Raw genomic sequence first — 25359 nt, 5'->3', positions numbered from 1 at the left:
AGCAGAGGTTGGACTTTGGAGATTAAGGGAATTCTTTTGTTTGGGTGATTTGCTATTTACACAGGTTGTGGTGAAATGTACGCTGGTTTTAGTGTACTGTGATTGATAACATCAGGGATCAGGGAAGTCATGTACATGATTTCAGTCAGGAGCAACAAGCAATCTGTCTGCCTCGTCAAGGGGCCAGCCAGTTATCACGTAGATCACCCAAGGGAAGAAGCTTTATTTGTTCAGCATCTCGTATTGAGAGTAAACTCGTAAAACACACATCACAAGAAGGGGACATAGATGTCCATGGTTTAGTTTTAGTTAAAATATAAAGCACTACATGGTTAAACTCCTTTCATGGACAGTTCATGAATGAGGAATTTCTTAAGTAATGTTTTAAGTCAATTAATTACATTCAAGTTTATATGCATATTTGATAAATGTCAAATTCCGATATAGCCACAGCAGTTTTATAAAATTCCTAAACACAGCATGCACATATTTTATAAGCAAATTCTGTTGTGCTGTTGTTTCATATTCCTTCAAACCGATACGTGTATTTGTTGCTTGAAAGTTTGGATATATCCAAATGATGGTCAACTATCCAAAGATAATTTCAAAAGACACTTGAATGAGGAACCAGACGTAATTCAACAGTCCTTCAACCAACTTTTGGTCCAACAAAAAAGCTTCAAAGGGGAACACCGGTCGTGTAATTTTTCCTGTCCAATTTTGTCGAACATCGCCCCATGTTTGCAGCCAGTAATCCCACCAGCCAAAGGTGGGCCGCCAGTCACTGGCATGGTTGCCGTTACAAGCCTGGTGACAATCGAGCATTGTGTTTTGACAGTGTTGTCACATGTAAACTGTCGCCCAACTGATCGCCAAGTTGCATGGTGGTGCAATATTATCCGACTTGTGTGTTTTCGGAATGTCAACCCCCATCCCAGATGGTTCAGGTCAAAAGAAATCCGTTCTCAATGTTGATGTTTGAAGGGGCCCAGGTTTGCTTGCAGTGCTATCATTTTCTCATGCTTGAAATATTTTAAATATTTTGTATACGCCTGTAGCTGACTTTTTTGGCTGTAAATGTATTAATGTTTGGTATTATTTTATGTTGGGGATATGTTTTCCACATGTGAAATCTATTTTTATACATACGACTGTATATTTCTTTCACCCTCAATGTTGTTGTGTTTTGTTTTTATGACTGACAGTTTAAAGATTGGGAAACATTGCCAAACATTTGGTTGTCGGAAAAAATAACAAACAGAGGACCAGAAACTGAAAGCTTTTTAAACACATTGAAGTGGGGTAAGAAAAACGTCTTGGTGAGATGTGGGCACAGCATTCATTCAAGCAAGAATCGAGGCGACATGACGGATTGTTAGGAATATTATTCATGGTTATAAATTTGTTTTTGACGTTTATGGTATTAAACTATTTCACACTTTTGATTAATGTTGTTGACATTAGAAGGATGATTTATTAAGTTGCCTATTTTTTAGGCTGACCGTGGATCAATGTTTTAGTTGTTATAGCAAAGGCTATATTTTGTTCCTATATATATCAGATTTTCATATATACAGGGCTCACTCTAAAAAATTTCTAACATGGGTCTTTTATCAGAAAATTTTAAACATTCCAGAGGTACACCCACCCTTTCCCATATATAGCACAATGGTAGAGTGCCCCACATTGAAAATGTGTCCCTTTTTCAAATTTGGCGGTTTAATGCTGCCTCAGCAGTATTCCAGCTGTATGACGGCAGTCTTTTAATAATCGAGTCTAGACCAGACATTCCTATGATTGACATCAGGAGCATCCATCTACACAATTGGGATACAATGACATGTATCAACCCAGTCAGCAAGCCTGACCACCCGATCCCATTAGTCATATGATGAAGTTAGTAGGGAGCACAAAGGTGAGGGGAATAAGCTTTCAATATATATATATATTGATTTCATGGTGAATATTGGATGAATACAGAGATGACTATGTGAAAGTGTATGGTGAATTATGGGGAAATATATGAATATATGAAAATATTCACCAGTGTGATGGAAGTTACATGAAATCCATCTGACAGACGTGCTTACTGTATACCAAGCCACGCTTAGTTGTTTAGGCAAACAAGGAGATCACTCGCTGTGTTAACAGTTTTGTATACAGGAATCATTGTTAGTATTCAGTGTTTAAGATTGGGTCATTTTCAAGGACGGGCTAATTGTTATTCAAAATGTCAACAACAAAATTAAAAATTCAGATTTGGTTAGTTATCGAATTGTGAGTAAGTATGTTTTTATGCCGCTTTTGGCAATATTCCAGCAATATCATGGCAGGGGAGACCAGAAATGGGCTTCACACATTGTACCCAAGTCGGGAATCGATGTAGAATAGACTTCACTCACTCCCTGATGATACATTGGCCATAGTGTTATTGTTTTTTATGTTAATTGTTTAATGATGCACTCAGCAATATTCCAGCCATTTGCTGACAGTCTGTAAATAATCGAGTGTAGACCAGGCAATCTAGTGATTGATAGCATAAGCATTGATCCACGCCATTGGGATACGATGACATGTATTCACCAAGTCAACAATTCTGACCATTCCATCCCGTTTGTCACCTTTTACAACAAGCACGGATTGCAGAAGACCACTTCTACCCATCTTTACCGGCCCCATCGTGTTGTACTTTCGTTTAGCCACTTGTGATGAAAATCCTTTGAAAAGTTTGTTGAACAAAACAAGTTTCCATTTATTATTGATACATTGTTCCCATGATTCTTTGATGTCAATTTTTACGGCTATTGATTCTGATTTTAGCATAATTTTTCATATTTCTTTCATGCAAATAAAAAGTATGGACATGATGGAATTTGATTATTTAGCAGAATATTTTTAGTTAGCACTTGAAGTAGATATTCATTAATATCAGCGACACATTTAGAATGTTCAGGAAATATTTTAGGAGGAATGTCATGACACTTTGTTTGAAAAGTAGTTGGTTCTTTGTACAATTGTTGTAGAATGTGGTAATCAAAATAAGAACTTGAAATGGGAAATTGCTTCCCACACAGCTGATTTTGAAAGAGATATTATAACTGTTTGTAATTGGGACCGTTATTAGCAAGAAGTTGTTAAATTGATTATTGTAGTGCTAATAGATGACCTATCACTCAGTGTGGAGGTGTCGGGTTAATGATAGGTATTTTGTTGTTTTTTCTGTCAACTGATATTTTTTAAGAATGTGTCTCTTTTATGACAGGAAAGTCCTTTGTTGAAATTATTTTAACAGTTTCATCCTTTGATTTTACCCCTGAAGATCCGGGTTAGAATAGGTCTTAAGCAACCCATGCTTGCCGTGAAAGGTGACTATTCTTGTCATAAGAGGTGACTAATTGGTCAAGCTTGCTGACTTGGTTGATGATGCATGTCATCGTATCCCAACTGCTTGGATCGATGCTCATGATGTCAATCACTGGATTGTCAGACTCGATTATTTACAGACCGCCGTCATATAGCTGGAATATTGCTGAGTGCGGCGTTAAACTACAAACACTGGCTGTTCTGAACTGCCAAAGAAAGGTCACTTCATGAAAATAATTCACGAAAGTCCCCCGTTGTTATATCAATGCATTTTTGGGAGGTATCCCAAAAAGTGACTCAAATTTGGATATAGTGGGTCGCAGAAACGTAGCTTAACAAACATCCATGGTACAAACTTACAAATGCTTTCCATAGAAAAAGAAAATTCACTTGCTTTTTTCTTGTGCCTTTTCTGATAAATGGCACCCCAAAATGTGGATGCAAGATTCTTTTATCGATACTAGTGCCATGCCAAGACTTACGAAGAATCAGAGAAACCAGGCTTTATGACGACTGCATGCTGGCCAGACTACATGAATGGTTGCCAATGCTACAAGTGTAGATGTGAAGCATCTGCAAACTACAGCACCGATACCAGATCAGCATGCAGTCATCATAAAGCCTGGTTCTTTCTTTTGGGGTTCAGTATATATTGCCTATATGTTGACAGAAAGTGTGGTTAGTTTTCTTTAAACATGACATGATGTAATATAACTGAAATACTGTTCAGGCAGTGTTACACACAACCTCCGTCGTCTAGTAGTAGAGCGTCTGCCAGGGGTTGATCCCAGGGTGCGTCATACCAACATATGTTAAAATATGGTACTTGTTGTTACCCTGCTGGTGCTCGATTAAGGGGCTAAAACAAGGACTGGTAGGCCCTGAGTCAGTAAATTGTATCTGAGTGGGGTATTTATGTTAAGCTGCTGCATGGTATCTCATGGGGAAGCACTATAAAATAGGAATTAGTCTGGACTAGTACAAGCAGCCACACACACACACACACGTGCACGTCGCTATTATAAGTGCATTAATCTTGGGCTCGATGGGCACAATGTTATACCCGATTTCACCTCACCGCAAAGCAGTGTTAAACCAAACAGTGTATTTTCAAGATATGTGTTGAGACCCAGCTGACTGACTGTATGTTTTTGTTCCAGGTTTAGGTCTGCGCTGCTACTGTAACCAATGTCCACCAACGAGTGACTTGCCAAGCAACTCGTGCATGGCCCGACCCAACAGCAAGTGTTTCACAGCAGTCACCATTAACTATATGGAGGATGAGACCACCGAGTCTTGGGACTACGGCTGTCTAGGGGATGATGAGAGCACCCTGTTGCAGGTACGTGAAGTCAGAGCTCTTCTACGGGTGGGTGGAGGTGGAGAGTGGGCGTGGGTGGATGTGTAGGAGTCAGGGGTCAGGCTACATCCTCCCTGGGTGGGTGGAGATGTAGAGTGGGCGTGGGTGGATGAGTAGGAGTCAGGGGTCAGGCTACCATCCTCCCTGGTTGTGTGGAGATGTAGAGGGGGCGTGGGTGGATGAGTAGGAGTCAGGGGTCAGGCTACATCCTCCCTGGTTGTGTGGAGGTGTAGAGTGGGCGAGGGTGGATGTGTAGGAGTCAGGGGTCAGGCTACATCCTCCCTGGGTGGGTGGAGGTGTAGAGTGGGCGTGGGTGGATGTGTAGGAGTCAGGGGTCAGGCTACATCCTCCCTGGTTGTGTGGAGGTGTAGAGTGGGCGTGGGTGGATGTGTAGGAGTCAGGAGTCAGGCTACCATCCTCCCTGGTTGTGTGGAGATGTAGAGGGGGCGTGGGTGGATGTGTAGGAGTCAGGAGTCAGGCTACCATCCTCCCTGGTTGTGTGGAGGTGTAGAGTGGGCGTGGGTGGATGTGTAGGAGTCAGGAGTCAGGCTACCATCCTCCCTGGTTGTGTGGAGATGTAGAGGGGGCGTGGGTGGATGTGTAGGAGTCAGGGGTCAGGCTACATCCTCCCTGGGTGGGTGGAGGTGTAGAGTGGGCGTGGGTGGATGTGTAGGAGTCAGGGGTCAGGCTACATCCTCCCTGGTTGTGTGGAGGTGTAGAGTGGGTGTGGGTGGATGTGTAGGAGTCAGGGGTCAGGCTACATCCTCCCTGGGTGGGTGGAGGTGTAGAGTGGGCGTGGGTGGATGTGTAGGAGTCAGGAGTCAGGCTACCATCTTCCCTGGTTGTGTGGAGATGTAGAGTGGGTGTGGGTGGATGTGTAGGAGTCAGGGGTCAGGCTACATCCTCCCTGGGTGGGTGGAGGTGTATAGTGGGCGTGGGTGGATGTGTAGGAGTCAAGGGTCAGGCTACATCCTCCCTGGGTGGGTGGAGAGTGGGTGTGGGTGGATGTGTAGGAGTCAGGGGTCAGGCTACATCCTCCCTGGGTGGTTAGAGGTGTAGAGTAGGTGTGGATCGCTGAGAAGGAGTCAGGGGTCAGGCTAGTATCCTCCCTGGGTTGGTGGAGGTGCAGAGTGGGGCATTGGTGGCCAAGCAAATTTAGGGTTAGACATAGGTCATAAGGGTTTGTCTCGACCAAGGATTGTGAATGTCATACCTTGAAATTGTACAGGATATGTCAGACCAAGGCTTAAACCATACATAGGTATGTGAAGATCCTAAATGTGCCATTAAAAACTCTGTATTCTATACCGTTGGGAACTGTACATAGGCAACTATGACAAGACCTTTGCAACAAATGACAATCCCAATAGATCAATATGCTGCAGCAGTCTAAGCCTGAGGATGTGTTGTCTGAAAACCAATATGCCTATCCACCTCAACACTATGCGTTCCTGTGAACCACTACTGGTGATCCCTATATTAATCGGCTGTCCAGCCAGTGATCGCCCATTAATCGGTGTATGAGACACCAGTATTACCAGCAACAATAACCCAGATTACTCTCAGTAATAATCAACTTGCCAGAAGCACATCTGCTAGCAAATGTTGTGCCCTCAGCTTTGATATTAAGTGAATGAAAGTCACATGTAAGAAAAAGGGGGGGATTAGAAGTGTTAATTGTGACAGTAATATGGCGAGCAATTGAGCTGGGGAGTCTGCCTCAGGGAGGGTCAACTCTTGTGACAGATCATTACAGATAATGTATGCCGTTATTACTCTCATTAACTCGGCATCAAAGATACCATATTCAGAGCTGTTTTTTGGCGATGTTCTTTTGTGAATGATCAATGATTATTTTGTGGCTGTATCAGACATTGTCAAGTACTACATCTTATGCTTTTGGACTAGGCTCCTTGTTCAGCAATTTTAGTTTAGGACTGGACAAGTTGATGTTCTTCATGGTGGTAGATGCTTTTCTGGAATGAAATAAGGGTCCTGGTCGATTAATTTGAGAATCTTAATGAGGTTTTATGACAAAGACAGTAACAGGTAACCAGATCTCTCACTGATTGTTTGAATAGCATTTCAAATTTTTTTTGTGTTTTTGAACGCCTCAGGAGTATTCCATGTCTAACTTGTATAAGGAATTAATATATGGAATATGATATAGTAACTTCTTTTTGAATTGTAGTGAATATTCAGTGTCTGATCTCACACCTTAATGGCTCCATTATGGAGAATATTGTTTATGGTTGCATGATAGCATCCTTGTGGGGTGTGACTGAACTAAAATCTATAAATCAGAATCAAGATACAGTAAATTCTCCAAAACAAGAGTCCTGAGAAGTCAGCTGATCAGAATCAGGATATCAGGTTGACTGAACAACCCCTTGAAATTCCAAAGCAGAATAGAGCCCTAGTCTGTCTCACAGTCCCTGAACCATACTGCTTGCCCTTCTGCCCTGCCTTAATGCTATAGCCCGAAATGAAGCAAGTCTAGAGTTCCCACAGGTTCACTGGGGATTCTTTTCACTTTTAATTTAGTTGCAGATTTCATTAAAAATAATATATTTTCAGAGACTAAGCTTATATGGTCACAATTCCCGACATTGTTGTTAGGTAATCGTGCTGTAAACCACTGAACTTTTATGGTCAATTCGTATTATTCCAGCACAAGCCGAATAGCGACTTGTGGCTGTTTTCAGACTGGGTTCCGACTAAGTACAAACGGGCGTAGCTAAACGAATTGTCAAATCGTTGCATAATGATTCACATAGCTTTCCCCCATATATCATATTCCAAATGCTTTTTAAAACACATCGGGACCGATGGTGTTATACAATATGACTGAATACATTTAACAGCATCTTGGGTATATTTTTAGATGCAAGACATATGTAAAACGAAACTTTATTCCTGAGGGATTCTTTGAGCGAAGTACCTGAAGTCATACGCGCATTCTGATTGGTTTGTCATATTTAAACACATAACATTCATCAGTAGGGGGACGAGTCTTCTTACACGCTACGGAAAGGGGCAGGTGGTGACGAATGAACCACTGAATTGCCTGGCTCAGACTATTCACAGGTTGTCATGTAGCTGGAATATTGCTGATTTGCCACAAACAGCAGCATTCATTCATTCACTGTGAAGAGGATAGACACGAAACAGAAAATCCCTTCATGCTTCTCAACCCCACTCTAATGTTATCTGTGTAGATATATTTCACATTCCTGTTTCATGCCCTTATGAAATTCCAAACAATCATCCCGCTTAAAGATGTTTCCCCTTGAACGAGTAAACATCATAAAGCCCTAATATTTTCTATAGAATCTAAATTCATTATCCAAGTGCCTGCCTCTCGTTAGGAACAAATTATAAGGAAACAATGCAGTCTTTATCTCCTGGAAGCATCAGGCCAACAGCATAACCAAGGTTGAAGAAGCTTGTATGGGAAAACAAAAGCACCACCCCTCTTGTGTTCAAAACAGGTGGAGCATGTTGTTTTGAGGATCACATTACAGGTCCTTTGGGCCCGACATAAAATGCTTGAGAGCACGCACCTATAGGCAGATGTTACCAAAGATAGGAGACAGGAGAGGAGGGCTTTCTTCACCCCCTAGATCCTCTTACAGTGGTGTGTTGATTTTACCTCACATCTGCTTGTAAGGTTTCATGGCGTGCCTGATGCAATGGCCGGCTTCGTGAGATACTGTTTTGCTAGTTTCTAACTAGGATTTTCTTTGTATTATCTGCACCGTTTGCGAGGACGGATTTGGATGTTTTCAAATACTTGACGATGTTTCAGTCAAAGGTTTAGGGGAGTTGGAAATCTGGATGTCACAAAGAGAGATAACTCTGAAACCTGATTAGGGTATCATTGTGTGAGTGTTTGGGTTATGTCCCTTTATATGACTTTAATGAGAAGATTAGGAATATCACGTTTTCAAAGAAACTGTAATTGGTTGTCTTTTTTTATAAGTTTCGCGGTGCATGGGGTAACATATGTATTTTCTTGCCATATTTTTTTAATCACTGTCGACATGGTAAATAAGATGACTTATAAATCCTAAACCTATAAGCACATAGTCATGCTTTTAGTTCCCCATTCGCCACTCTACAAAGGGGTAAATCATGCTGTGGAATTTATCACCTGGTATGTCCTGATAAGACAGGTCTCTTGTCATGCTTGTAGTTGTACTTGTAGGGAGGGACATGTGAAGTATCAGATACAAGTAGCATGGCTAAAACACCGGGGCAAGACTCCTAGACTGATATGTCAATGGCTGATACAGTGTGAAGGCGCGGTTACAAAGTCCATGCTCCTTGAAGTATTATTGATGGCTGCACTGAAATCTCAAAATATTTCTACCAGGGTGTGGTAATAAGGTGGGGTCATGGTGGGGCACTCATACAAGATTAACATCGACAGAAGGACAATTTTCTGAATATGAAAACCTCCCCAATTAATTTACCAGTTCCATTTTTGATAAAGCATGTTTTTAGTTCATCCTTTGACAACATAACACAGCATTGTAGATTGAGACTTGCCAACTATGCTGAAAAATTGATCTGGCCTGTTTCTGACTAATAATGTTCTCAAAATGTTTGAAATGACATGCATTCACGGCAATCTATTTTTCTGAATACATGAAATATTGTCATTGACAGAATATGAACATAAATGCAGGGTTTCAGATCGGTTCATTTTGTAGGAGATTGTCATTCAAATATTTCCTAAAGATTTTTTTTCAAATTTAGTAATGATCTAGAAGAAAAGTCTTATCAGAAAGTGATGAAATCATGAAAATATCCTAATGCCCATGAATATCCCTTGTACCAAGAAAAATTTGTGAAGTGCCCTCAAGTGCACTTGAGTCCCAACTATTAACTGTTACTGTCATGATGGACCTCCACATCAAAGAGCCTGTTGGCATAGTAAACAATGCTAGTGACATTAAACCATGGCTACCAAGTGCCTTTTGGCATGTTTGGCACAATACTTGTTAAACCTAATCTAGGACCACTGAAGCATTCAGTTTGGATAGAAAACATTTCAGTGAAAAACAAGTAAAATATTGACAAAATATGTGAAAGAAAAATATGAGCTGCAAATTATGAAAGAAGCCATTGGACTGGAAATTTCAACATGGAGTAAAATCGATCTTTTATTGATATGCATCTCTTGCTAATTAAGACTGTATTGTATGGTTTTGTAAGAAAGTGTTTTCTTCTGTGAATGGTGCTGCTGTCAGCCTGATACACACTGAATGTAAGTGATGCCAGTGTAATTTCTCCCCATGCTGTGAGCACAGGCTTAAAACATGTTACAACACTTTGATGAGCAGTTAATGATGGCTGGTTCCAGTAATCAGAAGGCAGGCATGAGATGGCGGGGATTCTGAGATGGTATTGATGACTTCACAGTCTGCAGGGTCTACCCACACACAGGAAACAGAATACCATTCTTCGGGGTGGGAAAGTTTAACATGTCAGCACCAACGTGTCAGTCATTCCTTTTGGGGTTGTACTTTATGAGAATTTCCTTGTTACAGTGAAATGTATGTTCTCAGTGTCAGTGTTAAAACTGATGTGAAGACATTCCAGTCTTAAGTTTGAGCTGGATGTATGTAGGGTTGTTAATGCCTGATGTTACAGAAGAGATTAAGTAGGTTTTTGTTTGACTGTGGTGTGGAATTATTATTGTTTCACATTTTGAATATTTGTTGTCTATCCTCATTCATCTTTCCAGTGAGTGAAATTAGGGTCTTATTTTCTTGGCTTTTTGTTCAAGAAAGATTCAAGGTATATTTTGTACAAAACACCCTCAACGGGCTGGGTACATAATCTGTACCACAAATATGACATATTTAACATAACACAACATGGTAGGACTTACATAATTGCACATAGTAGATAAAAGGGATGAATAACAGCATTTATAGAAGGTAGGTAGCAACAGATAATGAACTAATGAAGGCAGATCTTCTGGAGAACATGGGGCGGTCAGGTAGCCTAGTGGTTAAAGCGTTCGCTCGTCACGCCGATGACCCGGGTTCGATTCCCGACATGGGTACAATGTGTGAAGCCACTTTCTGGTGTCTCCCGCTGTGATATTGCTGGAATATTGCTAAAAGCGGCGTAAAACCATTCTCACTCACTCACTCACTCACTCCCTCTGGAGAACATATCAAAAACACCTTTGGTCAGTGACATGCTAAGATTTAGTATCCTTGCCAGAGACAAAGTTGTTTACGTTGTTAAGATCAATTTTCTCCAGCAGTAATTTTCCTTCAGAAAGGTGTAGGGGACAAACAGAAGTGACAGCAAAATATTTTACATGGTGTTTGGAACATTTAATAAACAAGCAATCCTTGACTGTTCATATTATATCAACTTTGCTTGAGCACATGGTCTTGTTGCATACCTACCAGGTTGGACAGTGAATGTGAAATGCTTCACTGGTCCCCATCTCCACAATTGAAAGTAGTGTAACCGCTTTTCTTGGTCATCCAGTACATTCATCTGATTAGTTCATCTTCATTAGCAATTGTCATTCACAGTAGATTCATATCTCACACCCCATGGGACTCACTGTGGTATTTCTCTCTTGTTTTCAAGTTTGTGTGTACAACCCCAGTATTTGGTGTTCTTTAGACACGGATTCAGGAAAAAAGAAGCATGTTTTATCCTCACAGTTTGACCTGAAACAAATTAAATAGAAAATGTTGCCAAGGTGTTTCTTCAGCCATTAGTGCTCATGTTTCAAGCAGTAATTAGTAGTTTGAGAAGAAATGGCGAAAATGCAAGGTTGAACCGGTTCAGCCAATGGAATGATGCTCTAGCGAGAGGAAAAAAGGATATTCCATAGAAAAACACACACTTTTCGTCATTTGAAATTTGTAGCTGTGTATAAAACTGTGGAGAAGAGTGACGTTCCATTTGGCAGGCAATCAGTCAGTGTCACTGGTTTTTCAGCAGGGACCTCCAGCATTATGTTTATTATGCCAAGCAGTACCGCTGTGACCTTTACCACAATAAAATGGTTGTTATTGAAAAAAAATCATCCATTATTTTTTTTTATCAATAATGTCCAGGAACATGCTTCTAAGAAAACATTTATAATGGTATTAATATTCCTGATGGCAGATCATTGCTGGTTGCCAACTACTGTTTCATATTCTAAATCCTTAAAATTCACAATTGAGACAACACTGTGTGGACAAACTATAAGATTGTGGAATCATTTCAGCATATTGAGGAGGGATTAAAAATATTTTAGAATCAAATTCATTTTCGAACCTGCTGTTACATGACATTGAATTTGAAATGCTTGTTTTAATGAGGCAATGGAATCAGATTAGGGGTGTTTGCACAATCATAATCAAACAGCATTTGAAATATCTTTTACAAAATACATAAGACTAACAGCCGCACCTGGCTGTCTGGCGTTGTACAGTGAGCGGGGAATGGCAGTAAGTAGGAGAGCCTACGCCACAGCATGGGCGGAAACTCAACACTGTTAGCCATCATGGAGAGCAATCCGAAACCGATCCTGCATGTGTATGTGCCAAGCAGAGCATGGTTAGGTGTTAGGTGTGGAATTTGAATATGGAAGAAATGTTTGTATGTGATGGAAGTCACACTTGAGTCAGTTGTGTAATTGCCTCCAGAATGGCTTTGCAATAGGGGACACCATGTATGTTCCTCATTGTGAAGAGAGGCAGAGCAACCATTTTGACACTGAAATATCTGCTGTTTACTTCAAATTGTTTTGTAGCCTACATGAACAGGGTTATGAGGGGTTACAGGTGGCACATTCGTCTAAAGCACTGTAATTCTCTGTGCACACAGTTTTGTCCTTTAGGTATCCCAGGATCCAACAACCTAGGGTTTGAATTCTAGATTTCCTCTAATTATGTCATTTCATGATTTGGTTTGTCAGCACGTCCAAGATCTACATCACTCTTCTCCCACATCAAGCTGACATGCCGTGATATGACTGAAGCACTCTTCAGGCAGGAATAAACTCACTCACTCACTCACTCACTCACTCACTCACTCACTCACTCACTCACTCACTCACTCACTCACTCACTCACTCACTCACTCACTCACCCATCCAGCACCCACCCAGCACCCACTCTCATGACCACAATTGCATGATACACGTCTGATAAGAGATGAGGGATTATGACACTTATTCCTGAGACTTTAGCCAATGTGTCAGAGAGAAACTATAAGCCTGCCCCATTTATGGTTGGTTAATGCTAAAAGGTGTTAACATGGTGGATACAAATGAGCTGTAAAAACCTTGCAAATTTAGCATTGAAGGCTTTGAGGATGTAGTTTTCTGGTTCTGAGTCCATGGATGTCTCTGAGCCTTCCCCTCCATGTGTAGTTAATTGCTGGTAACGCAAGACTTTGAGCAATTTCTTTTTCAGGCATGTAATTATTTTCTCTGGACCTTGACTATGCTGTAGTATTTTCAGTTGGTAGATCCATGAAGTCAGCTCCTCTAAGCCCCAAAGTGGGTGAGATTTCAATGAAGTCTTTGTTTACTCTCAGTAGGAGGCGGTAGTGGCCCAGTTACGAACCGTCTCAGATTTTAATGAAAGGGAGTGACCTAACGCCTCACTCTCAGCCTCAGCAAATTAGTTTGATAGTTATCTGAACTGTGTATGTGGAGTTCTGTGCTTAAACACTTCAATTGGGATGTGTGGTCTTGGTATGGAAGAAGGTGCATGGAATAATTTTCTTGCTTCATTTCTACATGGGTTATAAAAGGTTATCAAGTCGAAAACATATTTTGATCAAAGATTATTTCTGTTCACAAATCGAAAAAGCCTAGATATCAGGTAACAAGGTTGTTTATCTGGACATTTTGAAAGATGTCCACTTGGTAGGGGTTTTTTTAGCTCTAAGATGTCTAAATATGTTACTTTTTTTTATCTCTTTCCCTCCTTCGACTTATCCTGAAAATTAGTTGCAGAACACCAAAACCGTTGGGATATTGCAAAATACTAAACAGCATTATTTTTTTCTTTGCGGAACTGACAGTATCCAATGGCAATGAAGTAAAAGTGGGGTATAAGTAGCCAAACTCCATTTTACCAGACCAGGGGGATATGTCATCTCCTGATGACTCTTGTTTTCATCCAGATACTGGTTATGAAAGATAATCTATAGGATAATGGTTTTTTGAAGGTAACTATGAATTAAGGTTTGAAAATATTTTAATTATGGACAGCATCATATGCGATGATGAAGCAGCATGCCATGAAATATTCATAAAATATCTGTTCTTAGCTCTAAGGCAAATGTTTTCAAATTATTCAGAGTATCTAAAATTCCTTGTTTTATTTTGCCTTTCAAATAAGAATTGAAACAGGAATATATTGCTACAAAATTGGAAATTAAGAAAATGCTGAGAAATAAGTTCTTTTCTGTAATGAAGAAGTGTAATCAATTCCTGCAACATTACAAACTATGAACAGAATTATCGGATGAAACGCTGACGAGAAGTGTGAAAATTTAATAATGAAATTTTTGCAAATTTCATTACCCATTTTATGAATCTTTTTGACAATTTCCATGTATCTACATAAAATGAAGAGGGATCGGAGCTTCAGTGAATTATCATCTGACAACTTAGAGGGTGTTTTCTGTGAACAATAACATTCTTATGGGCTGCCTTACAGTTTAATGTATGCATTGTCATGCAGCTAATGGAAAGTGAAGCATTTTTTGTGAGCATTGGCGCCAGTAGTTCAAGCCCATGGTCACATCTGTCGACTTGTGCCGTTTCTCTGTTCTCACTTGTGTCCTAAGAACAATAAAATGCCATATATCATGGAGATCGATCATGCAACCAAAGGGGCGCGTAATAGTCGCAATATGCCATCAACATCAGGACTGAGAGCCTTTGTCTTATTAAACTGACAAGTGCTTTATGAGAAACTGACAATGGGCTTCATGAAACATGGATTATATGTGACAGGATTTGTTTAGCTTCTGTATTGTGCTATATTAACCCGTCTTTGTTATGTTTTTGCTATGCAAGTCAGAATTGGTAGATATCAATTAGGGTGGGTAAATATGATGGGTCCCAGTGCTGGGGTCGCCGATTTTCCAGGATTACTGTGTTGACATTTGCTTCTGAAATAGATGGTCACCTTGGATGTGTGTTTGAGTAGTGAAATGATTTGAGCAAATACTTGTATGCTTTGTCAGGGAGTTGACAATGGTATGTGAAATAGATATGCGCCATGGCCATGTCGAGAACTGCACATGATGTGGAGGGTTGTTTCTCACTATGCGAGCTGACACTTGTATACCCTTGTGCATAGTGCAGGTGGCAGAATAGCTGTTGATATTTACAACGCTGGCGGCACGATAGACGTGTTTCTATTGACATGTTCGATAGCGATATGTACAGCAACATTAAGTACTTAGGACAACTCGCATGGTTCTTTATCAGGTTTCAGTAATAGATCAGCACTATCGCGGGAAGGAGTTGATTGTGCTTGCAATCCATTGGGCGATTAACAATAGAAATACTGAATAGAATAAGGGTATTACTATTAGGCATGTTTATTGCTTGCTGTAGGACCGAAAGATGGTAGGCTGTAGGACAATGAGATGATTAGCTTTAGGACCATGAGATGCTTAGCTGTAGGACCATAAGATGGTAGGCTGTTGGACCATAAGATGGTAGGCTGTAGTCCCATGAGATTGTTAGCTTTAGGACTATACGATTGTAGGCTGTAGGACCATGAGATTGTTAGCTTTAGGACCATGTGATGGTAGGCTGTTGGACCATAAGACGGTAGGCTGTAGGACCATAAGATGGTAGGCTGTAGACCATAAGATGGTAGGCTGTTGGACCATAAGATGGTAGGCTGTAGGACCATAAGATGGTAGGCTGTAAGACCATGAGATGGTAGGCTGTTGGACCATAAGATGGTAGGCTGTTGGACCATAAGAGGGTAGGCTGTTGGACCATGAGATGGCAGGCTGTAGGACCATGAGATGTAGGCTGTAGGACCCTGAGATGTAGGCTGTTGGACCATAAGATGGTTGGCTGTAGTACCATGAGATGGTTGGCTGTAGGACCATGAGATGGTAGGCTGTAGGCTGTTGGACCATAAGATGGTTGGCTGTAGTACCATGAGATGGTTGCCATGGCTGTAGGGCCATGAGATGGTAGGCTGTATGGCTGTGTAGAAGAACAGTGATTGATATATGATGGTCAGTACACTATAGGGTTTCTAATATATAATACTCATTCAATATGTCCCTAGCACCTACTGTGTTTAATCAACTTATGAAGGTAGAGTGGTTACAATATGTAACTTGAAGATAGTTTACAGTGAAGCCATGTAGATATCTTAAGTTACCACATTTACTGGAATACTGAGACATTTGGAGTGTAATAAAAATGTCAAATTGATGTATTATAAGTTTTGTTTTAATAAACATTTCTTGTGGTGTTGCCAGCTGTACAGTTTCCATGGAGTACTAGGTGCGGTGATTGAGATCACAGCCCCATGATAAAGTAAATGGGGTGTTCCTGAAGATGACAACCTCGATAGTAATACATGGTGTGGTTAAGTATAACTTCGCATGAGAGAAGATGTTTCCTGTTAGATAGCGATTTCCTCAAGTATAATCGTTGATATCACGATGACTATCATTCATTCGAAACAGGTGTCCCATGCTCTCAGCGACCCCTCATATAATAACTGCTCCCAATACAACCCTCAAGTGCTCATGTGCACGTAACAAAGCCAAGTATTGCTCCCTTTACAAATGTAGTGGATGTAAAAAGTAATCCTGGTAAATGTTGGCGAAATGGGACGCTGGCTCTGTGTTGTGCTGCAGTGGTGCAGAAAACTCTGAATGGAAAGTGTAGATGTAATATAGCGTGTCTTGTTACTCCCCTTGACCTGCTTGGCCCTCTTCTACTGCAGGCTGACTTTCTTGCCAGCTTTGTTCTCCTCAAGTAGGCGTAAGAACAGTGGCTTCCTTTTCAACATTTTCCTGTTTTGGATGTGACATATGAATGTAATGTGAAATTAAATTTATCTTCATTTTAAAAATTTCTTTCCTGTATGTAGTGACTTTGTGAGCAGATTTGTAGATTGCATTTCAGTATAAACACATGAAAAGTTGTAGGGTTTGGTGGTGCAATATTCATGATATTGCAGCCCTTAGGTGATGAATTAGGCTGAGTTGGACTTAAAGCCACTGAGCAGTATTTTAGTTATGTCACGGTGTGTCAGTTTAATGTGGGAGGAAAGACTGAAAAGTGCAGGTGTTAGACATTAACCTCAGTGGTGAATCCCATGAACACGGATATGGTGTCATGAATTAGGACATCACCAGTAATAAACATGTGAAGATTAGAACCTGGGACCCCATCCTGCTAAGCTGACACAAAAGCTACTGACAAGGCAGCCCTTTGTCCACATCAACATGTGTCAAAATATTCTCTTAGACCATGGTGTTATAAGAAGATTGACACTATTGATATCTTAGTTTATAGTTTAGTGTATCATCAATCATTAAATCAATTGTTGCCAACCTAGTAAAGACGTTGTTGAAGAGTTCTTGAGATAATACTGACAGGTCAATATGTAAGTTGTTCCAATCTTCAACCAAATGTTTTGCACATGAAGCATTGGACTGTATGTATATGGCTTCATTGACGATGGAGATTTGTGTTATGTCTAATAACTGTACTGAAGTATCTGCCAAGGAAGATGAAGATCGGTGGTTTGATCCTGGCTACATCATACCAAAAGACTGTAAAAAATGGCACTTGTTGTTACCCTGCCTGGCGTTTGGCATCAAGGAGATAAAACAAAGACTGGCTTGGAGTCATTTTTCTGTGTCTTAGTGGGGTATCCTTGTTACAACTGTGGCATGGTGTTTCAGTAGGCAAGCACTGTAAAACCAGTATTAGTCCAGACTAGTATAAGCATAAAGACACACATACATACACAGAGACAGACACACATATACCATGTACACACACACACACACACACACACACACACACACACACACACACACACACACACACACACACACACACACACACACATTCACGTACACACACAAGCATGTGCACGGACACACGCAGACAGCTAAGAAACACACACACGTCACTATATAAGTGCTGTAATCCTGAATGCAACATTAACCCCATTTCACCTCCCCACCTAACTGTACTGTAAACTGATTCCTGATCATTATCTGAAGTATCTTGCAAGTCAAGGCTGTTTTTCCCCTTTCTCAGCTTGAAGTGTATAAAAATTTATGATCGCTTCTATATTCATTTTATTGCCTATTGGTGATGTGAATGGTGAATTATTTGTTGCGCTAGGCAATGATAAAGCGTTGAAGCCCTCTGCCAGTGTAACCTCTATTCTTCAGAAGGGTGATATTTCTATGGGGATACTTAAGCACATCAACTTAGTGCTTACCCTTTGTGGGGAGCTTTCATGTCGTAATAAATGTGCCTTTCTTCCCCCGAAAAACAGGACAAAAAGCCGTGAGAGACTTCTTTGTTGATGTCCTAAGGGACCGTGTCGCAAATTTTGGAGGCAATTTCTGTAAAAATTGTCATGTTGAAAAGAAAAAAATTGTCTGTGGAAGTCTCCAGTGACTTCCCTTTGAAGTAGGTGAACCGAGCATAGGGGAAATTGTCTGTGATTTCTTGCCTTTTTTGCAGTCTTTAGACTAAATATTCTGAGGCTAGTTGACACTCCTTGAAGACTACCAGCCAACTGTTTTGAAAAGCTGGGTTTTTAGACAGATCTGAGATTTGTCATATCATCATACAAACTTCATACTTCAAAAAAAAAAAAAGTTGTATGTTAAAGTTTGTTAAGATTTCTGTTTGAATCTCTAAGGCAACAGTTAAATTACATGTAAAACTATTGTATTAGAATTTAATGAATATCTCCAGTGCTATTATATTTGCTTTTGAACCATATCCGGTATATTGAGGGTATTCTACTCAATTAAAATGTAATGTGACAACCAATGTCAGAGGGCACATTTTGTATTTGAAAACAAACTTGCTCTTCTTTTCTAAGGGTGCATGTGACTAGGCTGTGTATTCACGCCACAGCCACTCATCAGGACAAAGCCAGGAGTATTTCAACACTACAGGCAGGCTCAACCAGGGTGTCTTAGCTTTAAAAATAAAGTTAGAAAAATAATTGGGGCTCGTCACCGTGTTGCCTCTATCTAACACTTGATGTTTAGAGACTGGTGTGTTTGCCGGCTGTGTCGTCAAGATAAGAAGTTGGAAGCAAAGTAAATACAGGACTTGGTTGCCAACTTGGGCTGGGTTTGGATAGTTTGTATAGTGAATACTCTCAGCCTCAATAGATCCCTTTCCTCTCTTCTCGCACAAATCCCCACACTTTTTGCTGTTCTAACGAGGTGTAATTTCTGCCCAGCCTGCTTTCTTCATTGTTTGAATAGCTTCCTTTTTGAAAAGGTCATGTGTGGTTTGTCTTGTACTGTTATTACCTGCACAAAAGTTGGATACAGCTTCTCTTAACCAACCAACCCCCCCCCTTTCCTCCTCCTGTCTTCCCCCTCCCACAGCCACTGCTTCTGATCTCAGACAAGCTCAGTCAGCCTTCATTTCTTTGGGGGGCTACAGGTGGCCCAGTCCTCTAAGCCACGCAAGTTGTGTCTCTTGGGCTCGCCAGAAACCTGCGATCCTGGGTTTGAATCCAGGTTCTCCCTGATTATGCTTCTAGGTTTGTCAGCACCATACGCGTGTGCTTCCTTCCCACATTAAGCTGACACACCGTGATATAACTGGAATATATTGTTCACAAAGTGGTTAAACCCAAGGCCCTCACTCACTTGATTTCTCAGTGGTGTTGTTGGATTGGTCATTGGGATACCTTGAAAATATTGATGCAGTACGTAGTGTATGTTATCTGTATGTTTCTTACTGTTAAATGTTAACATGTTTATGTTTTACTGGTTAGAAGTTTATTTACTTTTTCTTCCAAGAAGATCGAAAATTTCTTTTTGCATACAAATACAATAGTGCAAATTTTTTTAAATATTCAAAACTGAATTGATTAAGTGTTTAGAGAAATACAGTAGCTGGTTTTGGTTTTTTTTCTTAAAAAAATTAGAAATCATAACTGCTGTTTTATATTAGAGACTGAAGTTGGATAAAAAGTGGGATTCCTTGGGGCAAACTTACTAACCAAAACATACACCAAAACATCTTTTGTTTGAGTCTCTTATCATTCCTTTTCATGGTGGAATACAACTGTTTCATGATGTGACTTTGCAATCTTATATGTCTGTCAGCTACATTGTCCCTCTCTGACAATGTCATATGACAATGTGATAGTTGTGAGGAATTTGACCACCTGTTTGTTTTGCAGTGTAAGGGAGACCTGGTGCCGCACCATGTGCCGAAGACGATAGCATGCTGTGACAGCGGTGATGACTGCAACTGGGAACTGACACCTAAAGTGGTGGAGCGAAGCACAACACCTGTACCAGGTAGGGCGTTAGTTACTTTCCTAGCACAACACCTGTACCAGGTAGGGTGTTAGTTACTCTCCCAGCACAACACCTGTATCAGGTAGGGTGTTAGTTACTCTCCCAGCACAACACCTGTATCAGGTAGGGTGTTAGTTACTCTCCCAGCACAACACCTGTACCAGGTAAGGTGTTAGTTACTCTCCCAGCACAACACCTGTACCCCAATGGGGTGGATCATTGCTCATGCTGTCAGTCCCTGGTTTAATTGGTTTGCAGTCATTGACTAATGTGTCTGAAGTATTTACAGACTGGCAAACAGCTATGCATACATCTTCCTTTGTGTGTCCATTCATTTTACCAGTGCCTGTATTGCTTTCAGCCAGAGTGTATGAGTTAACCTTTATCTTGCTGTAAAACCTTAGTGAACCAGGTTGCATGGTCTCTGTAGGGGGACTTTGAATCATGGCCAAGTCTCTTAATGCAGTGTTTAGTGAAATGACGGGGACATGAATAAATGGGATTTATGGTGGTAGCGGCGAGGTCACAAGTACAGGTGTAGAATGTGCGCGTGACCCTTGTGCTATCAGTGACAACTGAATGAAGTAGAGTACACTAGGGTCGGACAGGAGACCTTCAACTATTTGGGACCGCCTCCGTGGTCTAGTGGTAGAGCCTCCGCTCGGAGAGCGGAAGGTCCGGGTTCAATCCTCAACCGCGTCATACCAAAAGACGTTAAAAGATGGTACTTTTTGTTACCCTATCTGGCGCTCGGCATTAAGGGTCTAAAAGAAGGACTGGTCGGCTCGGAGTCAGTATACTGTGTCTGAGTAGGGTATTCATGTTAAACTGCGGCATGGTATCTCAGTGAGCTAGCACTATAAATCGGCATCAGTCCGGACTAGTACAAGCAGCCACACACATACATACACGTGCATGCATGTCGCTATATAAGTGCAATAATCTTGGACGCGACGTTTAACCCCATTTCACCTCACCTTCAACTACTGGGGTGATACCTGTTCCCTCTCTGTTCCCATCCTCCCCCAGCTTCCATTACTAGGGTGCTACCTGTCCCTCTGCCCCCAAAGCTTCCCTTACTGGGGTGCTACCCTATCCTCTCTGTCCCCCAGGCTTCAATTACTGGGGTGCTACCTTATCCTCTCTGTCCCCCAGGCTTCCCTTACTGGGGTGCTACCTTATCCTCTTTGTCCCCCAGGCTTTCATTACTGGGGTGCTACCTGTCCCTCTGTCCCCCAGGCTTCCATTACTGGGGTGCTACCTTATCCTCTCTGTCTCCCAGCTTCCCTTACTGGGGTGCTACCTTATCCTCTCTGTCCCCCAGCTTCCCTTACTGGGGTGCTACCATATCCTCTCTGTCTCCCAGCTTCCCTTACTGGGGTGCTACCTTATCCTCTCTGTCTCCCAGCTTCCCTTACTGGGGTGCTACCATATCCTCTCTGTCTCCCAGCTTCCCTTACTGGGGTGCTACCTTATCCTCTCTGTCTCCCAGCTTCCCTTACTGGGGTGCTACCTTATCCTCTCTGTCTCCCAGCTTCCCTTACTGGGGTGCTACCTTATCCTCTCTGTCCCCCAGCTTCCCTTACTGGGGTGCTACCATATCCTCTCTGTCTCCCAGCTTCCCTTACTGGGGTGCTACCTTATCCTCTCTGTCTCCCAGCTTCCCTTACTGGGGTGCTACCATATCCTCTCTGTCTCCCAGCTTCCCTTACTGGGGTGCTACCTTACCCTCTCTGTCTCCCAGGCTTCCATTATTTTGGGTATTACCTGTCCCTCTGTCACCCAGGCTTCCATTACTAGGGTGCTACCTGTCCCTCTGTCCCCCAAGCTTCCATTACTGGGGTGCTACCTGTCCCATTTCGGTTCCCCAGGCTTCCATTACTGGGGTGCTACCTGTCCCTCTGCCCACCAGGGTTCCATTACTGTTATGCCACCAGTCCCTCTCTGTCCCCCAGGCTTCCATTACTGTTATGCCACCAGTCCCTCCCTGCCCCCCAGGCTTCCATTACTGTTATGCCACCTGTCCCTCCCTGCCCCCCAGGCTTCCATTACTGTTATGCCACCTGTCCCTCCTTGCCCCCCAGGCTTCCATTACTGTTATGCTACCTTTCCCTCCCTGCCCCCCAGGCTTCCATTACTGTTATGCCACCAGTCCCTCTCTGTCCCCCAGGCTTCCATTACTGTTATGCCACCAGTCCCTCCCTGCCCCCCAGGCTTCCATTACTGTTATGCCACCTGTCCCTCCCTGTCCCCCAGGCTTCCATTACTGTTATGCCACCTGTCCCTCCCTGCCCCCCAGGCTTCCATTACTGTTATGCCACCTGTCCCTCCCTGTCCCCCAGGCTTCCATTACTGTTATGCCACCTGTCCCTCCCTGCCCCCCAGGCTTCCATTACTGTTATGCCACCTGTCCCTCCCTGCCCCCCAGGCTTCCATTACTGTTATGCCACCTGTCCCTCCCTGCCCCCCAGGCTTCCATTACTGTTATGCCACCTGTCCCTCCCTGCCCCCCAGGCTTCCATTACTGTTATGCCACCTGTCCCTCCCTGCCCCCCAGGCTTCCATTACTGCTATGCTACCTTTCCCTCCTTGCCCCCCAGGCTTCCATTACTGTTATGCCACCTGTCCCTCCCTGCCCCAGGCTTCCATTACTGGGGTGCTACCTGTCCCTCAGCCCCCCATGCTTCCATGACTGGGTTACTACCAATGTAATCATCTGGTTTGTGTGTTGCAGAGTACGAGGTGCCCAAGAAGTACGAAAACATCACCCACATTGCGCTGCTGATATCAGTGACTGTGTGTTTTGTGATTCTCATCATCACTGTCACCTTTGTGTACCTCAGGTAGGTGGCCAACATATCTGACAACTGTCAGTCTCTTCCTGTGTCATGTATCCATTGAATAACTGTTACTACTTATGTGGCTTGTGATTTCTGGTTGTGCTGATGATGTTATCCAGTGTTCCATGTGGCTGAGTGGTACTTCGTGCTTGAAAGAAGCAGTAACATGGAAATCAGGTGTTCATGATTGCTCCTGTGTATGTAGCGGGGGGGTCTCCCAGAAATTGTGTGATGTAGTTACAACTGCGGATGCGGAGCTTGATGGCACAGATTGTTGCCTTCACTATCAACCACTATATATACTACTCATAAGAAGTTAACAAGATCCCTTGATTTCATGTTATTAGGTAATCTGTCTCGACATAACAGCATGCTTGCTGTGAGAAGTGACTGCTTGTTGTAAGAGGCGACTAACGGAATTGGGTGGCCAGGCTCGCTGACTTGGTTGACCAATGCTCATTATGTCAATCACTGGTTTGTGGGGTTCAGGCTCGATTATTTAAATTTTGCTGTTATATAGCCTGAATATTGCTGAGTGTGGCATTTAACAACAAACAAACAAACATGACATGACAGATTTACTATATTGATATGAAAGAATCAGTGTTCATGAACTTCTTTTGAGCAGCTGGTATATTTTATGTTCAAAATTAAGAATGACAGTCAAAGAGTCCTTTTTATTATTCGGATGTTAAAAGTTGCATATTTAGGAGGTCCATAGATTTACATGCTGCAGAGGGACCCCAAGATCCACCTTAATGTTGCACTTTGGTATTGATGTACCCAGATACCTTGTATCATAATACAAGCCTCAAGTCAGGTATTTTTTCAAAACAGTTCATGTATGTATACGTCTCAAAAGAAGTTAAAGAACACCCAATTCTTTCATATTGCAATCGTTAATCTGTTATGGCAGGACAGATAATCTATTGGAATGTGAAATAATCAGGCGTTCTTTAACTTCTTTTGAGTTGTATATATTGATGTATTAAAAAGTAGAAAATTGGATTTTAAAGTATTATCATCTGATGGAATGTACAAAAAGTCTTACACCATTATGGTTATTTTACAAAAACATTCTATGTATATCATATGCTTTGAAGTCTCTCTTGATTTCTCTTAAACAAGATTCTTGATATGGCAACCTTGTCAAGATTATTAAGCAGAATAGCTCCAATGTATCAACATTCTTGCCGTAATCAAATGACAATCGGGGGTCGCAGTATGGGGTTTGTCTGATTGTGCAACAAAAATTATTCACAGGCTGAAATATTGCTGACTGGTTAATTAAACAACCTTTTAGTCAGATGATTAGAATATTGGAATATTTCAAGTGGCATGTTTTTCATATAGCAACTTTACAGTGAAGACATGTAGGCAAGTACATGCTCTCACCATTGACAACATATATTTCTTGTGTGTGGGGGCACAGGTGGCCCAGTCATCTAAGGCGCCACAATACGCTGTGCAGAGAGTCCCTTGGGCAAACCAGAAACCTATGAACCTGGGTTTAAATCCAGATTCCCCTGATTGTGTTACTAGGTCTGTCCACATCATATCCGTGCTTGTGGGTTTCACCAAAGTGGTAAACGTCTGAGACCTGCATCACTTGCGCTTTTCTCCCACGTTAAGCTGACACGCCATAGTATGACTGGTATACTGTTCAAAGCGGTGTTAAACCCTACTGACTCGTTGACTCTGTCTATGTTGATGTTGATGTTGTTGCATGATGACGAAGATGATGATGACTGATGACACTCTGTAGGTATCGTAAGCGTGAGCTGGAGAGGGAGCAGATCCTGGAAGAAGCAGAGAACGAGACGTTCATTGGGACAGGGGAGACGCTACATGACCTCATAGAACAGTCCCAGTCTTCTGGCAGTGGCTCAGGGCTTCCATTACTGGTGAGAGACAATCTTTTGTTGCAATGAGCATTAGGCTTGAAGCTGTATGGGCCATCAGTAATATTTTTTTACCTGCACAGACTGACAGTAAGCATTATCTTTTTACAGTTACATTCTGTCTGCACTGCATTGACAATCATGTAGATGTATTCAGCAGCACTTAACTGTTGCTTCCTTGATTTGTTAAACAGTACTGAACTGTTGGATTGTTGATGTGATCAACAGTCATCAACATTGCCTGCTGAAATCTGTGTCCTGCCTCTGTGGTCTAGTGGTAGAGCATCTGTCTGGAGAGTGAAAGGTCAGGGGTTCAATTCCCGACCCTGCCATATCAAAAGAA

The 25359-nt window shown here is 41.9% G+C and overlaps 1 protein-coding gene across 1 annotated transcript in view; it reads left to right on the top strand.

Moving 5' to 3' along the window:
- LOC139469813 (bone morphogenetic protein receptor type-1B-like) overlaps positions 1 to 25359 on the top strand; it is a 72979-nt gene that overhangs the window by 23162 nt on the left and 24458 nt on the right. The window contains exons 2-5 of the mRNA XM_071252112.1: positions 4524 to 4705; positions 20155 to 20275; positions 23010 to 23118; positions 24881 to 25019. Of these exons, the coding sequence (XP_071108213.1) occupies positions 4524 to 4705; positions 20155 to 20275; positions 23010 to 23118; positions 24881 to 25019 (551 nt within the window). The remainder of the gene's footprint in view (positions 1 to 4523; positions 4706 to 20154; positions 20276 to 23009; positions 23119 to 24880; positions 25020 to 25359) is intronic.

The sequence above is a fragment of the Haliotis cracherodii genome, unplaced genomic scaffold (genome assembly GCF_022045235.1).
Source record: "Haliotis cracherodii isolate W230 unplaced genomic scaffold, xgHalCrac1.p SCAF_2, whole genome shotgun sequence".
In the NCBI taxonomy this organism is placed as follows: Eukaryota; Metazoa; Mollusca; class Gastropoda; order Lepetellida; family Haliotidae; genus Haliotis; species Haliotis cracherodii.
The sequence above is the reverse complement of the archived record's forward strand: the minus strand, read 5'-3'. Positions and strand labels throughout refer to the sequence as shown.